General features: G+C 33.7%; 1 protein-coding gene across 1 annotated transcript in view; it reads left to right on the top strand.

Annotated features, from left to right (window-relative positions):
* LOC123675019 (dynein axonemal heavy chain 10) overlaps window positions 1–13,169 on the top strand; it is a 93,390-nt gene extending 80,221 nt beyond the window's left edge. The window contains exons 18-21 of the mRNA XM_045610245.1: window positions 3,814–3,945; window positions 5,450–5,829; window positions 6,750–6,929; window positions 12,841–13,169. Of these exons, the coding sequence (XP_045466201.1) occupies window positions 3,814–3,945; window positions 5,450–5,829; window positions 6,750–6,929; window positions 12,841–13,137 (989 nt within the window). The 3' untranslated portion in view covers window positions 13,138–13,169. The remainder of the gene's footprint in view (window positions 1–3,813; window positions 3,946–5,449; window positions 5,830–6,749; window positions 6,930–12,840) is intronic.
* Window positions 13,170–21,565: the final 8,396 nt, after the last annotated feature.

Raw genomic sequence — 21,565 nt, forward strand, 5'->3', positions numbered from 1 at the left:
AAAGATCCCAAAATTCCTCACACAAGGCACGACGTACATGATCTTCAAAAAGGGAGATCCTACCAAACCTGAAAACTACAGACCGATCACGTGCCTCTCTTCTGCTTATAAAATACTTACCTCAACGGTCGGTCACAAGGTCCGGATTCACCTGAAAAATAATAAATTGTTAGCCTGGGAACAAAATGGCTGCAGAAGAGGTGGCAGAGGCAGTAAGGAACTTTTGGTAGTTGATAATATAATCACCAAACAGGCGAAAAAAAAAGAAAAAAAAATATCTCCATGGCCTGGATAGATTACCAGAAGGCATTTGACTCTGTGCCCCACACTTGGCTGCTCGATATCCTGAAGATATACAACGTAAACCCACAGGTGATTTCATTGTTCCGCTCCCTGATGTCAACGTGGTGTACCTCACTTACTCTTGAAGGAACATCAAATTCGCACAAAACAACCTCAATAACTATTAGAAGAGGTATATTCCAGGGAGACGGCTTCAGCCCATTGTGGTTTTGTCTCGCCCTAAACCCCTTAAGTGGTATGTTAAACAGATCGTCCTACGGATACTCATTAGACCAGAGTAGAAAGCTCACTCATCTTTTCTATGTAGACGATCTTAAATTGTTCGCTAGAGGCCGACAGCAATTGGAGGGGGAACTCGAGTTGGTGAGAGGGTTCAGCGAAGATATTGGGATGATATTTGGTCTGGATGAGTGTGCAACGATCAGTGTGAGGCGAGGGAAACTAGAACGTGAAGAAAATATGGTGTTGATAGACGGACAAGTGTTACCAACTTTGGGGACAGAAGAGAGGTATAAATATCTGGGCGTCCAGGAGACATATGAGATAAGACAGAGAGAGAATAAGGAAGAAGTCGAGAAAGAGCTATTTTCTAGAATAAAGAAAGTTTTAAATACACAACTTTCAGCTAAGAACAAGATGACCGCTATCAATATCTGGGCAATACCGGCTTTCGTATATACCGCTGGAGTACTCACCTGGTCTCAGACGGATCTGGAGCGTCTAGACAGGAAGACTAGAACCACCTTGACACAGTATTGTGTGCTCCACCCAAATTCAGCTATTGAAAGGCTGTATATTCCACGTAGAGAGTCGGGGCGAGGCCTGAGCTCACTGGAGAACGTCTATCTGAAAGAGGAAAGCAGAATTAAAACCTTCTTTCTGCAGAGCAACTTACCAGTGCACCAGTGGGTAGCTAGCCAGCGCTATGTGTCCACGCCGGCAGGAGGCGATGACGGGCAGGAACCTGAAACAGAGAACATTTTCGAAAAATGGAAAAATAAATGGAGATCAAAGCCCTTGCATGGACGATTCTATGCCAGTCTGCAGCAGCCAGAAGTCGACTTGCCCAGCACGAACACCTACCTAACTCAGGGTTATCTCTATCCTCAGACTGAGGGAACCCTGATGGCAATACAGGATCAAGTTGTTCCTACACGAGCCTACGCAAAGTACATAATGAAACAAAACATCGAAAACACAAAATGTAGGCTCTGCAATAACGTTGAGGAAACTGTGCAGCATTTGTCATCTGGATGCTCGACAATAGCTAACACAAAATACTTGTCTCGCCATAACAACATGGGCAAAGTTGTACACCAGTTTATGTGTCTCAGGGAACAGCTACTCCAAGAATTCGTCCCTCATCACATTTACGAACCGACGACTGTCCGGGAAGGCAACAAAATCTATATATATATATATATATATATATATATATATATATATATATATATATATATATATATATATATTGTATCAATATAAATCGAAGTAATATGTCAAAAACCTCTTTTATTTAAGAGTCTCAATATTTCTATGGTTTCAATTTCAACTGTTGATGAGCACAGAAAAATAGAGCTTCCTATAACAAGAGCAGTGTGCTTTCATCAATCTGATTATTTCTATGCTTCTTACTAATTTCTACAAAAATCAATTTAGATATTTTTTATAAATTTTTTTATTCAACAAATGGATTCGGAAATAACGAAAATAGCTTTTTATTTCCTCGAGGTAATTTCTGCGAAAAAGTGACTTTGTATCGGATGTATCATGTAATTCTATTTTCATTGCATGTCACTCTGCGGCTCAATTGTATAATTTATTGTATCGTATCATATATGTTGAGAAGAAAACTTCGGTCGAAAAAACTTAGAAAAGTGAGGCAAAACTTATTGTTCTGATAACTAACTGATAACAGTCAGAAGACTGTATTGAAGCAATGATTTAAAACAATAAAAACTCAAATGAATACTTCTTAAAATGAGTATTGAGAATATTAGTCTCCCGACGTAAAACAAAAGGAAAGATCAATCAGAATTTAGGTGAGCTTTAAATCTGATTTTGTCCACAGCACAGGCCAAACTTGAAAATTGGCTAATTATAGTTAGTGACTCACGGGAACAACTCGAAATACCTCGAAAAGTTAATAGACACAAAATTGATAACAAACGGCACAAATTGGAACAAAATACCCAAAAAAATTTGATACCACAATTCTAGGAGTGGATCACCAACTTGACGCACCTCATCATTTAATTGAAAAAGGGAGCAATATTATACATTCATGTTAATTAAATAAAATCGTTGTCGAATATCAGAAAAATGATTTTTTGTGGCTGAGCCCATTTCAATGAACACGGCAGTATAAAAATTGTAAATGAAATTTTTTGGGTGCTTGTTCATATATTCGTGAATTGCGAATCACATAATTCTATAATGTCATAATTTTAAAAAGAGTATTAAAACCATAAAGAAACAGTATAAAGTTTGAGGAATCTCCAAATATATTATTTCAAAACCTGAAATTGCTTTTTTCATATCAATTGAATTATTTTCGTATACCTACCGGGTGAGTTTCAAGTTGAATCAGTCAAAAATCTCAAGAATGAAACATCTTGCGGAAGAATATTTCGAATAAAAGGTTAATAGATTTGTTTTTGGTTCTAACTACTTCCCATCAGTAATTAAGGATGTATCAATAATTAAAAGAAGATCATTTGGTATTATCTAGTATATAAATTTTCGTCTATCTGTATGCGCAAAACAGTTGGCTAATTCACACTAGAATTTCATGTGAATAATAAATGCAACAGATAAGGTCTGTGACGAATCGTGAAAAATTTTTCGTTCAAAACTTTTGAATTTTTCGCCGTAAAATACAAATAGGAGCGGCATACTGGACAATTTGCCGGGGCGCCAAATTGTAGGGGTGCAAAGTCAGTTAATAAATCAGGACTTTTTGCACCTCTAAGAACTACGTCTTCTTTTCACTATAGTCTAGACTTATAAACAGAGCGCCGTTCTTTCAAACAATGCACGACGTTTTTTGATGAAATCGGCAAAACGTCGTTTGATAAATTTTACAAGGAAATTTTAAGATAAAAATACGATTTCATATGGAATTGAAAAGATGCCTGAGAAGAATAACAGAGGCTTCTTTAAAGAAAATTCATATAAATTAGGTAAAGCAGGGCGGCGAAACTTTATTTTGCCCGGGGCTAAAATATCTAACGCGGCCCTGACTTGAAATCCTCACCCATGCATCCCCCACAAGGGGGAATTAAATGGGGAAGGTTCTAGGATATGTGGACTTCTTCCTCAAAACCATTTACTTTTTATTCGAAACATTTTCTGCAAGATGTTTTCTTTTCGAGATTTTTATTGATTCAACGAAAAAATCATCCGCTATAACTCAGACAAGTCATAATTGACAACACAGGTCCACCTCTATTTTCACTCTGTTAGAATCAAATGATTGACTCTGATAATTTGAGATGAATTTTTTTATAGCTTTCATAGATGAACTTCCTTTGACGAATAGTCCGGAAATTTTTGGTTTACATCCGAATGCTGAAATTGGATACTATACACAAGCCACTAAAGAAATGTGGAGGATACTAATTGAACTACAGCCTCAATCAGGTAATATAACAAACAACAAACAAATATATTCTTCAATTATTTGATAATATTCTACATAGATAATATAGTAGGACAGCGGTAGGTTTCAGAAAATCATTCTAAGACCGCTACTTCAAACGATTCTCATGAAATTAGGTCGAATTAGTGCAAGATTATTACGGAAGAATTAAGTATTATTATCCAACTGCTGTTGAAACTTGTACTGAAAAGATCAGAGGCCCTAAAATGGAATATTCTTCTTTTTATAAATGGTTATTTTTGTAGAGGCATTTTACTATTATCGATATTTTAATTTCTTAGTGCAATTATGGGTCAAATTGCATAAAATTTAATGGTAATTAAGTACTCAAATTTATTTTTCCTACAACTGCTATGGAAAGTAGCGTATTCTTCATAGCATACTCAACTTCAAAACTATGTATTGCTCACACTGTGAGAAATATTATTCCACACGGCACTTTGCCCACACCACGCTTGGTAGACCAATGAAATTGGGCTTTTGAGTCGTTTCTATAGAAACGCAATAAATTAGCACATATTGTCAACGAAGGCCATTTTGATTTGAATCGAGTACATTACTTGAATTATTGAAATTTGTGCAATTGTAGGAAAAGTATAGTGTGCAACATGTGGAGAATAGTATATTGCGCAACTAGTGGGGAAATTCCAACTTATCTCGCGAGTGTGGAAACACACGAGCGAGAAAAGGACTTTCTCCACATGTTGCACATTATACTTTTTCTACAACTGCCTTTCAGGCTCGTGCCACAAACTTTCACACTCGCGAGTAAAGTTGTACTTTCCCCACTTGTTGCACATTGTCAATTTTTGGCGGCCATTTGCCGAATCGCTCACATTTCGTCACAATATCAGTTATTTTCGAAATAGTGGCTCTTCCGACGCAGACAACGAATCCGTCGTCATATTGAATATTCATTCGAACGGAAATATTAAATATGTCCGTGATTACTAATAAGATCGAACTGCCAGATTTTCAAGAACCTAACGACAACAAATATGGATCTGATTAATATTATATCTACCCCTAAAGAACTGGACAATGCCATCGATTCGTAAACGAAGAAGATCAAAACAATAGTGGTTGCTTCGGCCCGACTTTCTTCTTTCCCTTACGTAATTCTCACATTATTGAGTTTTTAAAGAAATGGTAATGGAAATAGTTACACTGTGAACGGCAGCTGTTCGCTGGAGAGCAATATGGGTGTGAGATTATTATTTTTTTTTTATACATTGGATTCTTCATAATTGAATTTATTCCTGACTCAAAATTCTAAAACTGCAGATATTATGACGAAATAAGAGACTGATCGGATTTCAGAACGAACGCAAAAAAAGATCGCCTGAATTACGGATCGAGATAATAATCGTGTGCTAATAAAACGTTGTTATTTTTCGGAAAAACTTATACTCAGGTGAATATAAGGCTAGACTGTTTATTTTGAGTACGATATAAACTCTCTATACTGACAATGTTCTGCTCTAGCTTCCACTGGAGAGGGAATTAGTCGAGAAGAGTTCATAGAAATTGTGGCTAACGATGTTTTGAAAAAAATACCAGACGAATATGAGATTTGGAAGGTTAAAAGGGCTTTTCAAAGAGTTATGTCGCCAACAATTATCGTTTTACTCCAAGAATTAGAGCGTTTCAATAAACTCATTACTACAATGAGAAGGACTCTACAGCAATTACAAAAAGCTTTAGCTGGCGAGATTGGTATGGACAGTATCTTAGACAATGTCGCTTATTCCCTTTTCAACGGTCAGTTGCCAGATCCTTGGAGGAAGCTTGCACCTGCCACTTGTAAGAATTTGGGAGGCTGGATGGAGCATTTCGAATCCAGGCAGGCACAATATTTTCAATGGGTATGTGTCAACCTTGATATTTGTAACTATTATTTATAGTTATTTTATTATAAATTTTTATGAAGTTCGATGGGAGAAAATATTTGCTCAAAGAGTATGTAACTGTTTGGTTTATAAATTGTATTCATCATTGTGACTGTCTAAGCGGAATAAAAAAAACTAAATTGGGCCGTGAATGCGGTGACCTCATGGTCCATATAGGGTGTTGCTCACTTGGTTGTAATTGTAACCTACATCACATTTTCGCCTTTAATACAAGCTACCTGCATGGTAAAAAACTCCAGTTGAATCATGAACATTATCTCACGTCGCAGAGTATTTTTCTCAAATCATTTTATATATTCAACCGTTCTCTCTCATCATACATGTAATAATAATTATTATTTCTATTTTCATTTGAATAATCATTGCTTATTTTAGTCTTTGTGCTGTTCACTCATTCGGTGTTTTGACTCAATGATTAATTTTGTGATAATAACTGTCAGTTGTCATAGATATACTTCGAACATTATCTCAGGAAAAATTGAATGAATTTCATCTTTCAATTTTATAACAGTTTATAATTTTGAAGATTTTATTAAAATTCGGTGGAAACAAGGAACAAAAACACGTACTGTACTGAACTACAGCACTTGCTAAAAAGAGAGAGAGCACTGACAAGGTGTCACAGATGTGGTAACGTTGAACAGAGAACTTCATAGTTCTTCTTTGATAGAATACATTTTTGTTATTTTCAACAGATTTTTTATGGAATTTAGGAGTTTTTGATAATATGAAATATATTATTTCAGGTATATCTTGTTTGAGATCAAAGAAAGAAAGTATTTTCCATCCTTATATGTATTCTCATGATACGAATAGGTTTCAATACTTGGTTTCAAGTTTAATACTTGTGTCAAATTCCTCTTCTTTCTTTTCAGTCAACCACTGGGGAACCACCTGTACTTTGGATTTCTGGACTTCATATCCCAGAAACTTATTTGGCGGCTTTGGTGCAAATTGCTTGCCGTGTTCATAATTGGCCTTTGGATAGATCGACTCTTTACACAAATGTAACCCAATTCGTCGAACCTGCAGAAATCACCATGAGACCACCTACGGTTAGTGTCTAACATTATGCCTCAAAAGTTCTGTCACAAATTTCTTCCTACGATTTTAAAGAGACTTGCCCTTATGGCAATTTTTCATAACAGACCCAATTTGAAGTTTTATAAATAACAAAATTATGACTTGAAAGCAATGTAAAAGTCTTCAACAATATTATGTGATGAGCTTTGAACCAATTTTGGTGACACAAAGATAAATCCGGACGAACTTTATATTATATCATTTTGAGCATGATTCTGGTGGATAACATTAACCATTAAGCATTAACCACATTTTCAGGCCGTTATGATTGTAACTTTGACTGCCGCAGCTCCGGCACAATATTCTTCACCTCTTCTCCTTGGTTCTCTAGAAATTGTAGCCTTGAAAATACCATAACTCCTTGATAGTTTTTTCAATGACTTTCCAATTTATTCTTGAGAATTTCGATTTACTGATTTGCTAAATGTCAAAAGACGAAGTATATACCATTTTTACTAACGCTCATCAACAGTTGTGTTCACCTGACTATGATGCATAGAAAACCTGGTGTGTCTACTTATACCTGTAAAACTATCAGATGAAACGGGAGATTTTTCAGATTTATACCAACTTGATTTCAAGGGATCGCATATGTTTCAGATACATCGTTTATATTAGACATTTGTCTCGATTCTCGGCTCTCGAGACCTTCGATTATAGAACAATAATATTTTTCATTTTATGCTTGTAACAAACATCTATACTCTGTCATTATATTCCATTCATCTCATAATAAAATTTGATAGGAAATGAATTGTAATTTATTGTGAAAGTTTGTAAAGTCTAAAATCAGTTTTTCATTTTTAAACGGCGCTAGGCAGATGGGAATTCGAAAATTTCTGAAGAACTCCACCTTACAGAATTCTGGTGAAACAGAACAACAAAGCAACAGGTGGATATCTCAAAAAGTCTGAAACAAAATCGAATCTGTAAACACACCAGAGATTCTATGCATCTTAGCATCTTGTCAAAACGCGCTTGTCATGTGAACGGGCTCTAATGCTCGCCGTTTACTGTTAAAATAACTGTACTGAACCGAGAATATCGTGTCTGCGCTTTTGTATTCATGGTACCGATTTTCCAATTCAGACAAGTCGAGTGAGCTTGTGATGCTTGGATACGTGGCGGATTTGGCGCTAACCTTAGAATATAGATATAATGAACCATAGAGAAATTGAAAGAAAAGAGAAACTCAGTGGTAAAATAAATAAGCGTGATTATGGCGCCCTTATGGGCAGGGTATAGAACTAACGATGCTGATTCTGCGCGTTTGGTGCCTTAAATCATAATTCGAAACAATTTCCCAATTTGAATGAAAACCTACAATGAAACCTACAGTTTTTTCAGAATTTTCATTGTTCAATCTTGCAGTGAGGTTTTGCATCCAATTTAATTTTTACCTCAGTAGTAATACTCAACAAAAATTGAAATAATTTTTATTACACAAATTGAATATACAAATTGATATTTGTGAACAGAAATTAAATAATTGAATCACATTAGATATATTGTATTGTTAACTTAACTAAAAGAAGGAAACATTTCATTTGAAGATTGATAATAAAATAATAATTTCTGCGATTACGAACAAAAAACCAGGAAATCCAAGGGTTGATTGGAATCTTCAATTATTTGGCAGAACTCCCACGTAAGCCGTTCGAAACTAGGAACAAAGTGAAAAATTAATGGTGATCCTGAAGAGATTTTCATTGAAAGTGTGATAACAATAAAACAATATGAAGTGAAAATATAGATCTGTTTTCTTCAATTTAAACAACTGCTCTCTTTGACATTTACTAATATAAAAATTTTCTCTCTATATGTTGATTGATTTTGATTTGATTTAAAATGCCTGATCTTTTCTTCACAAAAACAGTCACAGTACTCGGTTGGTTATTTCTGATATCTGAACTTGAATCTGTTATACTAGTGGGTACTCGGCACACAATTAATTAAATTATTCTGATCTGAAAGCGGTGCATACTTTGGAAAATCTGGCAGAGCTGAAGGTAAAAGTCTTGTTTTAAGTATTTTGAAAAAATTGTCTTTACTGAAATGGTTCTCTCATATACTACTGTTTATATTAATATTACAGCTGGAATAAACAGCTGTGATTGCTTTATCCCACTTCCAGTTGTTGTTGAACTGTGGAGCACAAAAGAGATGTTGGAATTGACGCCAAAAACATTTTTCAGTAGAAAAGGATGAAATGTGTTTTTGTGTGAAATAGCGATACATTAGTTCCAAACCCTGCCCCTCGGGTCGCTAGCATCAACATTTCGAACGATTCTACGCAGTCGTCAGTCTTGTCTATTGAATGAACGGAAAGTAAACATTTGTGGTCATCTCGAATACAAGAGATATGACAAGTTAGTGTCGCCAATCACAATCGAACTAGCCAAATTCATAGACGTGCAGAATCCTGATGTGATTGTTGAATGTTTTATCAGGAATCCTTTTTCATAACTTCACAATAGCTAAATTATTAAACTGAGAAAAACATTGACCTTTTTAAGCTATAAGGAATTTTCAGAAATGAATCACATTGTAAACTATTTTTGAGCGTCAATTGATAATTTCGAAATAAATCAAATTATGTTCCGCTACAGCTATAGCGTTCCGTCAGACAAGGAACAACTAATGATGGAATCAAAACAAATGGATCGGTTACAATGCGATTTTTGTTCCTCTTATTAATGTTCTAAGGCGCTTACATTCAGACAAGATCTCCAGAGCTTTAAACAGGGCAGTGTTGCCAAATGTTATTTGAATTGAACAAAATTTTTTGAATTACAGCAGTGGGCGCGAAGAGAAAAAGTTTCAGAATTGCTGCTATAATAGAATACTCGAATCCCTCAATATTCAGTTATATAAAAAAAGATTGCTAGATGACGTTGTAATCATATCATATCAAGAGATTATGACGTAATGCTACGACCACATTATGCGGTATGAGGTTGAGCCGCATCCGAAAGGGTGACCTAATTTTGACGCCGCGTGCGGAACTTTTTGAAAGGGATCCGACGGTATGTTAACACAACCTAAATCGTGTCGTTCAATTGAATAAGAACGAAATAAATCAAAAAGTTATAAACCCCTTTAAAAGAGAAATTCAAATGATAAATAATATATAGGAACCAGTACAGACGCATTGAGTGTCACTGACAACGTACAGTTCATCCCATTTTGGGTGAGACAGCCAGGTTTCTCGCTTGTTATTTAGGATAGAGCCTTGCGGTTTTCACGTTCCTGTATACTTTTTTGTGAAACTCAAGTTGGCCTAACCAGATTTTGCATAACTGTTTCCATTCAAGAGATACAGGGCGATTTTGGAAATTGATACTTTTCGGACCCCTCCTTTATCTCCGAAGTTATTAGAAATAATGCTGAGGTAAAAACTACTACTGAATCAGAATTCTGCGTAGAATCCAGTGGCGTACTCAAATTTTTTTTCGGGGTATGGTTTTGAAGATTCAACACAAACCTATATTTTTTTTAATGGAACACCCTATATATCATTACTTCGTTGAATTTGTTATTTTTTTTCCTTCAAAATGATATATGAAACTATGTAGGTAGGATGTTCAGAAATGTTAAAAAACACTAAAACATCAAATAATGATGATTTTTTGTAAATAGACCATGAATTTCCTAAGTTTCAATAAGAGGATTATTACTTTTGATTTTCAAAAGTAGTAGGTCGTTGATAATACAAACATTCTTGTTGTTATTATGGCTATTATGCATTTGGAAGCATTGTTTTATCAAGCAGGCATTGGAGAGAAAAAAACCAATCTGATTTAGCTGTCATCGCTATGAATTATTGTTATTATTATTGATTCTTTTTTTATATGGGAAATCCATTGCCCATTCACAAAAAATCATTATTATTTGATGTTTTAGTGTTTCTTTAACATTTCTGAACATCCTATCTACATAGTATCATACATCATAATGGCGTTCCATTAAAAAAATTATAGGTTTGTGTTGAATCTTCAAAACCATACCCCGAAAAATAAATTTGAGTACGCCACTGGATTCTACGCAGAATTCTGATTCAGACGTAGTTTTTACCTCAGCATTATTTCTAATAACTTCGGATATAAAGGAGGGGTCCGTAAAGTATCAATTTCCAAAATCGCCCTGTATCTCTTGAACGAAATCATGGTCTGATTAGACCAACTTGAGTTTCACGAAAAAGTAGGACAGGAACGTGAAAACCGCAAGGCTCTATCTTAAACTCGATCTTAAATATAACAAGCGAGAAACCTAGCTGTCTCGCCCAAAATGGGATGCACTGTACAGGTACTTGCTAACTTTCTGGGAGTGGTTGTATTTTCCAAAATTCAGGTTTCTCATCACTTTTTCAGATCAGACAAAATACTCACCCTCAGCATAGTGCAAAATATTCTTTAATGCTACCACTCATATTTTATGTAGATCTGATCAAACTGACTGCATTAACCTGCATTAAATGATAACTGTCAGGAATATAAGTACCTAGAGGAAAGTCGAGGATTATGGGATATCATTTTTGTTTATCTAAATATTTTAATGAATATGAAATGAAATGTATATATGAAGAAGTTGATGCTGAGATAACCATTTTATACAATACTGGGGTATGCTCACAGTTTTATGCTTTAGTTTTTTCGAGATATCCCCAGAAAAATCGGAGATGGATCTATTAACACACTAATCTCTAAATAACGCACCTTTTTTGTAATTTGAGTCACCCTGTATCTCTAACGGTTTTTCCTGTAGTACCCCTCTAAATAGTTCTAACCCTGTATATAATTGATAAAATTTTAGCATTTCTCTTATTTGAATATTTTGTCGGGTAATATGACATAATATTCCAAATTGGCTTCATAAATGTACAGGTCATGTTGGAAAAAAAGGAGGTATAGGTATCTGAACTAAAGCTTTTCTACATTATCAATCTTTTCAATCGCAACAATATCAAAGGACAGTTTTTTCAAAAATGTTCCAAATTAAATATTAATGTCCTACCGAAAAAATACCACGAGCCCCGAAATCAATTTTCCTGGCATAATAAACAAACGAAGAATGATAATAGAATAAACACTAGTATGGATTAAGGAGGGACTGTACTGAAGAATATTACAGCAAATTCACATAATATGGTTATAGTAATTCATTCTAAAACATAGTATTCCATTTTACCATTTATATTTCATAAAATAGACTTTACTCTATTGTCTCTATTCGTATTATTTTCTTCGATTCATTCTTGCAAGTATTAGGTTAGGTTTTACTGAAATGTTTATGATCACGTCGGTCTATGGTAGGGCTGCCATACGTGCCGGTACGACGGGACATGTCTCGGTTTGGACCATTGAGTTCCCGTGTCCCGGTTAGTTATTTAAAAAGTCAATAATCCTAGAAACCCTGGATTATTATTAAATGAATACCTCTCGGATGAGGTTTTAATTTTTGTGTGGTATTTTAACCTATTTCTGTGCCTCTTGTCCCGGTCTATGTTCCAACATTTATGGCAGCCCTAGTCTATGTTCACTGGCATCCCCGCATCTAAAACGGCTGGCGCATGGAACGAAAGAGGATGTAATGTAATTGCCGCTTCCTACCCCAAGAGAGACGGAACTAACCACGCTACCGGTTTACATATAGTACCACATTTTCTACGTTTTTTATTGAATTTGAAGTTGTACATTTGTGAATTGTCATAAATGATAAGAGTAAAAGTTACAGTCCATTTCATAAGTGTACACATTTTTTGTATAACGTAGAGTTTATTCTCTCAGGAAATATTGAAATTCTAGGATATTATTTTTGGATACCTAATGTACTCATAAAGGGTATGCACCGAATAATAAGCATTAATATTTTTGCCTTTTGTAGGGAAATTGTTTTGTTCATGGACTTTTCTTGGAAGGTGCTGGTTGGGATGTAGAAAATAGCTGTTTGAGAAAATCCCATCCTAAGGTACTGGTAGAGAAACTTCCTGTACTAAGTGTGATTCCCATTGAGGCACACCGACTGAAATTACAAAATACTTTGAGGACTCCAGTTTACACTACTTCACAAAGACGAAATGCAATGGGAGTTGGTCTTGTTTTTGAAGCAGATCTTTTCACTGCTGAACACATTAGTCATTGGATACTACAAGGGGTTAGTTTAATGCTAAATACAGATTGATTATAGTCATAAGAATATATTATTTTAATTTTCTGCTAGTTTTATTTCAAGAAATAATGAAATTAATTTCAAAGTATGTACCTATTTTACCTCAACAGTATATTGAGAAAGATAAAATGAAAGAATGAATGTTTCTAAATGAATATATTTTTTTTTTTCAAACATACAATAACAACGTCTTTTTTTTTCAAACGTACAATAACAACGTCTTTTCTCAACTGACAGGATCATCGAAAAGTTCTACTTTTCCTCCGCCGGAGGGAAAAATACTTTTCCCTCCGGCGGAGGGAAAAGTGGTTGCTAAGGAAATGATTAATTGGTTACTAAGGACAAGAATGAATAATTCTAATTCAAACGTCATTTTTATTGACCAAAGTTATATTGTACAATTGATTAATGTTGCATTATGAAAATTGAAACCATATAGTAATGGACGGTTAGAATTATGTTCAAAAGTTGATGGCTCAATGTGGTCAAATTTGTGGAAGAGAAAACCCATTCGTTGTATTGTTGTATAGGTACTCAACCGATAACATAATATTGATTTTCGAAATCGAATTATTCGAAATGACAACCTTTATTAAAATCTTTGTCAAGAAAATATATTCCAAAAAAATCTGAGGTTTTAGAATTTGAAGACATAGAAAAGTTTTTGAATTCCTCGATGTCAAGATATGTATATTATCCTCAATATTATCACATCTTATCTTCTTATCTTATCTGAATTTTGGCAGGACATGATCATAATTTTGGGACAAAATTGCAGATAATATTAATTATCAAATATTCTGGTGCATTCAGAAGAATCGAGTTGAGCAGTATAACAATAAATAATTATCTACCTCTCACCTGCTAAATGAAGGGGAAAATATAATATCCTTGAAATGACATGGAGGATGGAAGAGCTCTTCTGTTGCTGAAAGTTATGTAGAACTGCAGCACAGAAAAAACTGGATATTGCTTAAATTTTGGCTAGCTATATTCTTGCATCGAGTAGTCAAATTTTGAACGTTCCCATTATAAATACAATTGACAAAGGTACTACAAACGTAACCACTTCATACCTGGATTATCATTCAATGCAGGAATATATTATGCATTCTAATGTAACAATCAAAGTTTTCAATAATTGAACTTTCAAAAATATGGACTGAGAGTTCATTCAATCTTCAAATTATTATAGAATGAATAGAATATATCAAAACAAATCTCATTTATTTTCATAAAATCACATATTAGCACAAGGAAATGTCATTGACAGGAGGTTAGATTTCAGTTTGTGTTATTGGTAAGATGCATAGAATACCTGGTGTGTCTACTTCTTATACCTGTAAAACTTTCAGACAAAACGGGAGATTTTTCGGATTTATACCTACTTGATTTCGAGGGATCGCGGGCTTTTCAGATGGCGCATACATCGTTTACATTTGACATTTCTCTCAATTCTCGACTCTTGTGAACCAAGGGCGTACCTAGTTTTTTTTTTCTTGGTGGGGGATTATCGAAAAAAAATTTTTTGACGCAACTTTTATTCATATTTGTAATGTTAGAAAAAGAAGTTTGATAATAAAGTTTGAACCAAATTACTCGAAATAATTTATTTTGTTACTAATTCGGTTGTTCTTACCTTATACTGGGTGTTCTCAAATTAGAGTTACGAAGGAAAATGAGAAATTACTTGGATAATTTTGAGAAAAAAAAGTTTTATGAATATGAGCCCACAAACGCTTTGCTTTCAATATACAGGTTGTTTCTAGTGTTTATCAAATATTTATTAACCTTCGCTGCAGATTGGGTAAATAAATACCAAAACTTATAATTAATACATTCATTAGAGCTTACTAGCTGGATCTTAATAATAATTTGGATTTTCCTGAGGATTTCTAGAGTTTTTTTCTAGATATCGAAAGCAGATATGACAAAACTATAACAAACCAAAAAGTGTAGTACTGGACCAGAGTTTTTTTCTACATTTTTCTAAACTAACAGCCATTCACCAAAATATATAATAGTTTTGGAGGAAGGAAGCAGGCATCCTTCCAGAAAAAATATAACTCTGTATATTTGCATTCAAAAGTAGCATATCAAATGGTGAAAACTTTAAACTGGAATATCTATGGCCAATTCAAATTGAATATCTTGTGAAGGGAAGGTTATACGAGAAAAAAACTTCTGTCATTTTCATTTGTATCTCCAATTTAGGAACACCGTGTAATTACCCCCAGTATCCCCCTATTTCTACGCTCTTGTCGTGAACTTTGAGTATAGAACAATAATATTTTATATTCTATGGTCTGTCATTATATTCCATTCATTTGATTGGAAATTTGATATGAACTGAATTGTAATTTATTGTGAATGTTTGCAGTGTCTAAAATCAGTATTTCCTTTTTAAACGGCACCAAGCAGATAGTGGGAATTCGAAATTTTTTGAAGAGCGCCCCCTTACAGAACTCTGGTGAAGCAGACCACCAAAGCAACAGGTGGGTCTCCCAAAAAATCTGAAACAAAATCGAATCAGTAAACACACCAGGTATTCTATGCATCTTAGTTATTGGTTTTGATCGAAGAAATTTTGAAGCTTAAAAGTTGTATCAATTTCAAACACACATTGATTAGTTCATTTGAGTATTTCTCACAGTACTGTTTGAAAAGAGAAGAAGGCAAGTCATTACAACCTGGATTATTAGTGGAAGAAAACCTGTGGAATACGATTTCACCTTCAAAGAATCATTGAATGATTTGATTGTTACTAAAAGCAACCAATATATCAGTCTGGATAAAATTTGACCAAAAAGTATCTGGATTTTAATCAATCAACGTCAATATTACATAAACTTAATTGATAACAAATTCAAAACAGTTAATAAAAGGAAAATTCTTATTGATGAACAGAAAAGTTTTTCAAGTATATTCAAGGGTAAAAGTGGAAGGATTACTATTTTGTATGCTGGATATTTGGATTTTTACCTGGATGTTTTGTTTTGACAGTGGTGATCATGAGGATTATATAAATCTATGAAGGGAGAATTATTTTATAATTCGGTTGCTAAACAAAGTTTTGGCATTGCATCTATAGTTTATTTATATTCTTTATTGAAATTAAGTATTGTTATATCTGCGTGTTGTTCATTAATGAGTAATCCAAAAATCTAATAAATTCCAATTACTTTATAGAATTTTTACTGAGTATTTCAACTGAGAGTAACTTCAAGAATTTCTTCACCTCTTACCCACTTGATGATAATAATAGAATGCAATAAAATTTTAAAATTCACAAATTAAAAATAATTTCATGCAAAAATGCCTATAGTGAGTGAGTTGAAGCTGTTATGGACAAAATACTTTATGTAATTTAATAGTAACTAGCATTTCAATAACAACAGAAAACTTGAGTACAAATAGTACCTATATTTTTCATACAAGTTTAATCAATCATTCATGTCATGAACAGTTTCAATAAATAGTGACTTTAGAATAGTTATTTATAATACAAGTGCAGAAGGCATTGATATTCTTCCACGAGTTCAAAATTCAAAAACGAGCCACGAAGTGGCGAGTTTTGGAATGAACGAGTGGTAGAATGAGCCTTCTGTACGAGTATTATACATTATTTTCTCTAATTCATTGCAATTTCATTGAAATTAATGAAATATTTCCATAAATATAATTTAGTGATTTTTGCATTGAAAAATGTTGGTTGGCAGAACTGATTTCTTTAAGGCAATTTGATGAATCTAAGTATATATAAAACCGCTTGCACATATACGTCAAACTCTAAACGTAAAATCACAGCCCAAACGGGACCATCTAGAGCAAAAATGACAAGAATAAGACCCCCCTCAAAATCGTCTGGAGATCCCGGGAAAAATCCCAAACCTTCGATTCTCCCCGCGGTTTTCGAGTATACGGGGTGTTTCGGATCATTTTGACATTTCAAGTCCCATATTTCTGTGGTATCTGTGGACAATTTGGCTGTCAGTGTCATGTTAATAATAAATATTCCATTTCGATATATGAAAGTTCTTGAAAAAGTTTGCAGTTTCCAAAATTGTTATTCAATATTTAAATAAATGCCGACAGATAAAATGCAAAGTCTTCGGCGAATCGAAAATTCGATAGATATTTGTCAAAATTTGCAAATGAACATTGATATCATCATCGAATGCATTTTCCTCAACTCAGGTTCGTTTGAAGGGTTTGTATTATTTGGAATTAATTGGTTGAATGTTACTTTAATTCAGGAATTTTTCGTTTATTTTCCACAAACTATAAAACTACATTCCCTTTCGTGAGAATTTGAATTTATTGCGACAGAAGATGGAACTACCAAAGAGAACAGAAGCTTCATTCATCAATTCAGTCTTGGATTGGAGTCAAAGTTATGCTACTATGAAACAGTATTAAACAGATAGAAAAACTCCTTATAGATAATTCACAATTGGCTTTATTACTGGAAAAAAAGAGCCAAGTTAGTCAGATAATAGTCAAAAGTTTCCATGTGTTTTTTGAATATCTAAAATATACACTTTTACGACAGAGGAGTGCAAAAATATAAGTGTCCACTCCGTTTTTGAAGAATTTGAGTGCAGTGCTGTTGAATTTATAATGAATAAGTCAAATCTTTCATACTAATAATTTCAACTATATATACCCTGTTATATTATTTTCCGCTCAACTGAAACATGTATTAATAAACTTTGGAAATTAGAGACTCTCAAACTTATAACCTGATTTCTCAAAAAGGTTTCACCAAGATAAGATATTATAGGTAATTGCTTATGAGGTAACATAGGCCATGGGTATTTGAAAGGCAAGTCTATTCATTATGTCTCTTTTTAGTTCGTTTATTATAGCTATACTGAATATTTCTAAAAATAACATTCACTTTAGATGTGAATTAATTAAATTTGGACTTATACATCATATATGACTATGAAATTGAGAAAGACATATTCTTCTAAATTCCATTATAAGTCTTTTGAATAGTACTTTGAAGATATTGATTTCAATAACGTATGGAATATATCAGTTGAAATACTAGTCAAAATGTTACGACAGAAATAAATTTTGAAGGATCATTCAGTATATGAAGAATTTTAACATGGCAGTCACTTTCGAAATTGGTATCAATTTTCCAGCAATTCAATGAAGGTATAAAATACTTTAAAAAGCAACTATTCATTGAAAATTTCCATTTCATGAATGATCAAATTTGTATAATGTAGATACCTACCTATTTGTTCACTAAAGTTTCCAATCTTTTAATCGTTATAGGAATAGGTGCTATATGGCCATTTCATCGAACCCACTAATATGGGTCAATAGTATTGACCGATACAATTTTAGTACTCAGTTCCTTTTGACTGAAGTAAAATTTGAACAATGATCTTTGTATCTTGAAATGAGTTTTGCACTTTTCCAGTGTTCAACAATGAGATAATTATTAAATTGACTCAAGAAATTAACAGAGTATGCTATATCAGGACTAGTTAATACTGCTAAAGATGTTAATAAACCTATTAATTTCTTATATGGTTCATCATTACAACTCTTTTTTGTTGAATCAAAATTCAATTTAGTTTTCACATGTTCACAATCAGACATGTTGAATTATTGCAATACATATTTGAAGAATATAATCGATAGCTTTACTACCTTTTCCATAATTTCTAGTAATATTCATCCCTAATCATTTTTTAGCTTCCCCTAATTTCTTTTTCATAAAATTTTCTATCAGAAAATTCATTCAGAATTAACATTAGTTAAAACAAAAAAGTCATCCACGTACAATGCAACAATAGTAAGCCAGTTATTTTTTGATTTATGTAAATACTATGATCAATATTGTTGATCTTTTGAAACTTATATCTATCAAAATTTTATTTACTCTATAGGGCATAAATTGCCCTGTTTAATTCACTTCTGAGTAAAACCCAGAGCCACAAGTCTCGTTCTATAACATAGCATCAATACAATCTTCAGATACTAAAAAACTCCTTAGTTCGTCAGGAATTTCCAATAGGTCCTTCGAATTGTTGCAATTATATTGTATTTCTTCACAAAATATGGAATAGAAGAATAATTTGCTGCTCAACTGAAAAATGTATTGATAAACCTTGGAAATGAGGGACTTCTTATAACCTGATTTCTCAGATATGGGTATCCGAAAGGTAGATCTATTATTCATTCTGCCTCTTTTCAGTTTGTTTATTACAGCTATACTGAATATTCCTAAAACAAAATCTCACTGTAGGTCTTTTCATGGATCTTATCGAACGATTATGTAAATTCAATATTTGTCAAAACTGAAAATAAACATTGAATGCAATTTCTTTATTTCAGGTAGTATTTCTATTAATGAGTCAATGGAATGAATGTAACTTCATTTTAGGGCTCACAAGTAAATATCCAATGGAATGATAGCCCTTAAAATATATCTATTATTCATTTTGAATTGACTTACAAGAATATCAATATTTTCATCGGCAAGACATAAAACGACAAATTTTCTTTCAAAGTTGAAATTCAGAGAAAAATATGCTAATAATTGTTTATTGTAACTATTAAATAAACAAAAAAAAGGACCATAAAAAGGATTACAACTTAACTAACAAACATAAACTTTTTTTGTCAATTTTTCCCACCCAATCATCAATTAAATTTGGACTTATGCATCATACATGTCTCTAGAAAGAAGAAATGTGCTAATTTAAAATCTTATGTTGGGATTATATTATTACTCAATATTCTCTAAAAATTTTTTACAAACCTATAAGCATGAATAACTTTCTTGAAAGACTGACGCTCACATTTTGATTATTCATTTCTCCCAAATTCTTCAAAGAAAGAAATTGCCATTTCTGGAAAAATGAGATCTGAGAATTTGGTTGATATCGGTTATTTTTTATTCATTATTAAAGAATACAATATACGATTTATATTTGAACAAAATTTTAAGACATGCGTTTGACTGACAATTATGTCATAGAGAAATCTTTGTTTATTGTTATGACTGCGTTCGGCAAATCCACACTAGGGATGGGCAAAGGTCAGAAAACTATCGATATCTATATATTGTATCGATATTTTCTGACACTATCGAAATGTATCGAAATATGTAAGAGTAAAATATCGATATATATATATTGCCCATCGCTGGTCACTACTTTCTCCCATCTTTCGGACAGCGTACGAATTGAAAAAACTGGTCATCTTTTGAAGCGATCCACGAATCGATTCAAGTTTTTACTTCTTCATAAGATCGGAAGTGTTGGTCAGCCAGGCCGTGTGCTATTAATTGAAACAAGTGATAGTCCGTGGGAGCAACGTCTGGAGAATACGTCGGGTAGGGTTGTGGGATAGGAATTCCCATTTTATCGTTTCCAAGTATATCTTGACTACTTTCGCAACATGGGGTCGAACATTGTCATGCAGTAAAATCAATTCATCTTCTTTCTCGTTGTATTGCGACGGCGACGGTTTGTTTTTCAATGCTCGGTACAAACGCATTAATTGCGTTCGATAAAGATCGCCTGTGATTCTTTCAGTCATAATACACTACGCCGAGCTGGTAATATAATAATAATAATAATGGTCCCACCAAATACTGAGCATGACCTTAGAACCGTGAATATTCGGTTTGGCCGTCGATGTGGAAGCATTGTCAGGATATCCTCATGATTTTATGCGCTTGGGATTATCGTAATGAACCCATTTTTCGTCTCCAGTCCCAATCCGATGCAGAAACCCCTTCCGTCTTTGTCTTGCAAGCAGCTGTTCACAAGTAAATAAACGTCGTTCGAACACCTCGCGGCTTCAACTCGTACCGCATCCAATTTCCTTGTTTCTGTGTCATTCCTATGACATTCAGGCGTTTTGAAATGGCTTTTAGTGTCACTCCTATTGATCCTACAATTATTGTTGCGTTTGACATGAGTCTTGATCAATTATTGCCTCCAATTCTGCATCTTCAAAAAACTTCTCTCTTCCACCGCGATGCTGGTCATCGACATCAAAATCACCATTCTTGAAGCGTTGAAACCACTCATCTATTTCTTAATTTATTTAATCAAACGGAACAAGCCATTTTACAGATGTACCAGAAAATAACTAAACCTAGACATAAACAATATCGTTGGTACGTTCTTCCACCAATATCGTTCTCACTATAGGTATTTGAAAGCATTCGATGAACCTCAGCCGCGGATTTTTTCATATTTTAGTAGAAAATTGAAACTTCCGCAAATGACGAGAATATGGCTCGTAAGCTAACATGGTTAATCGTGAATAACTTTAAGATGCAGACACAAATCGGCTAACATGTCAATGGCGTTATGTTCACAAATACCTAAACTTATTGTATGACATCTACGATATATTTATTTCTACTACCACTTACCGTTACAGCCATCTATTGCAGAACGGC

This window comes from Harmonia axyridis, chromosome 1, assembly GCF_914767665.1.
Source record: "Harmonia axyridis chromosome 1, icHarAxyr1.1, whole genome shotgun sequence".
Lineage (NCBI taxonomy): Eukaryota > Metazoa > Arthropoda > Insecta > Coleoptera > Coccinellidae > Harmonia > Harmonia axyridis.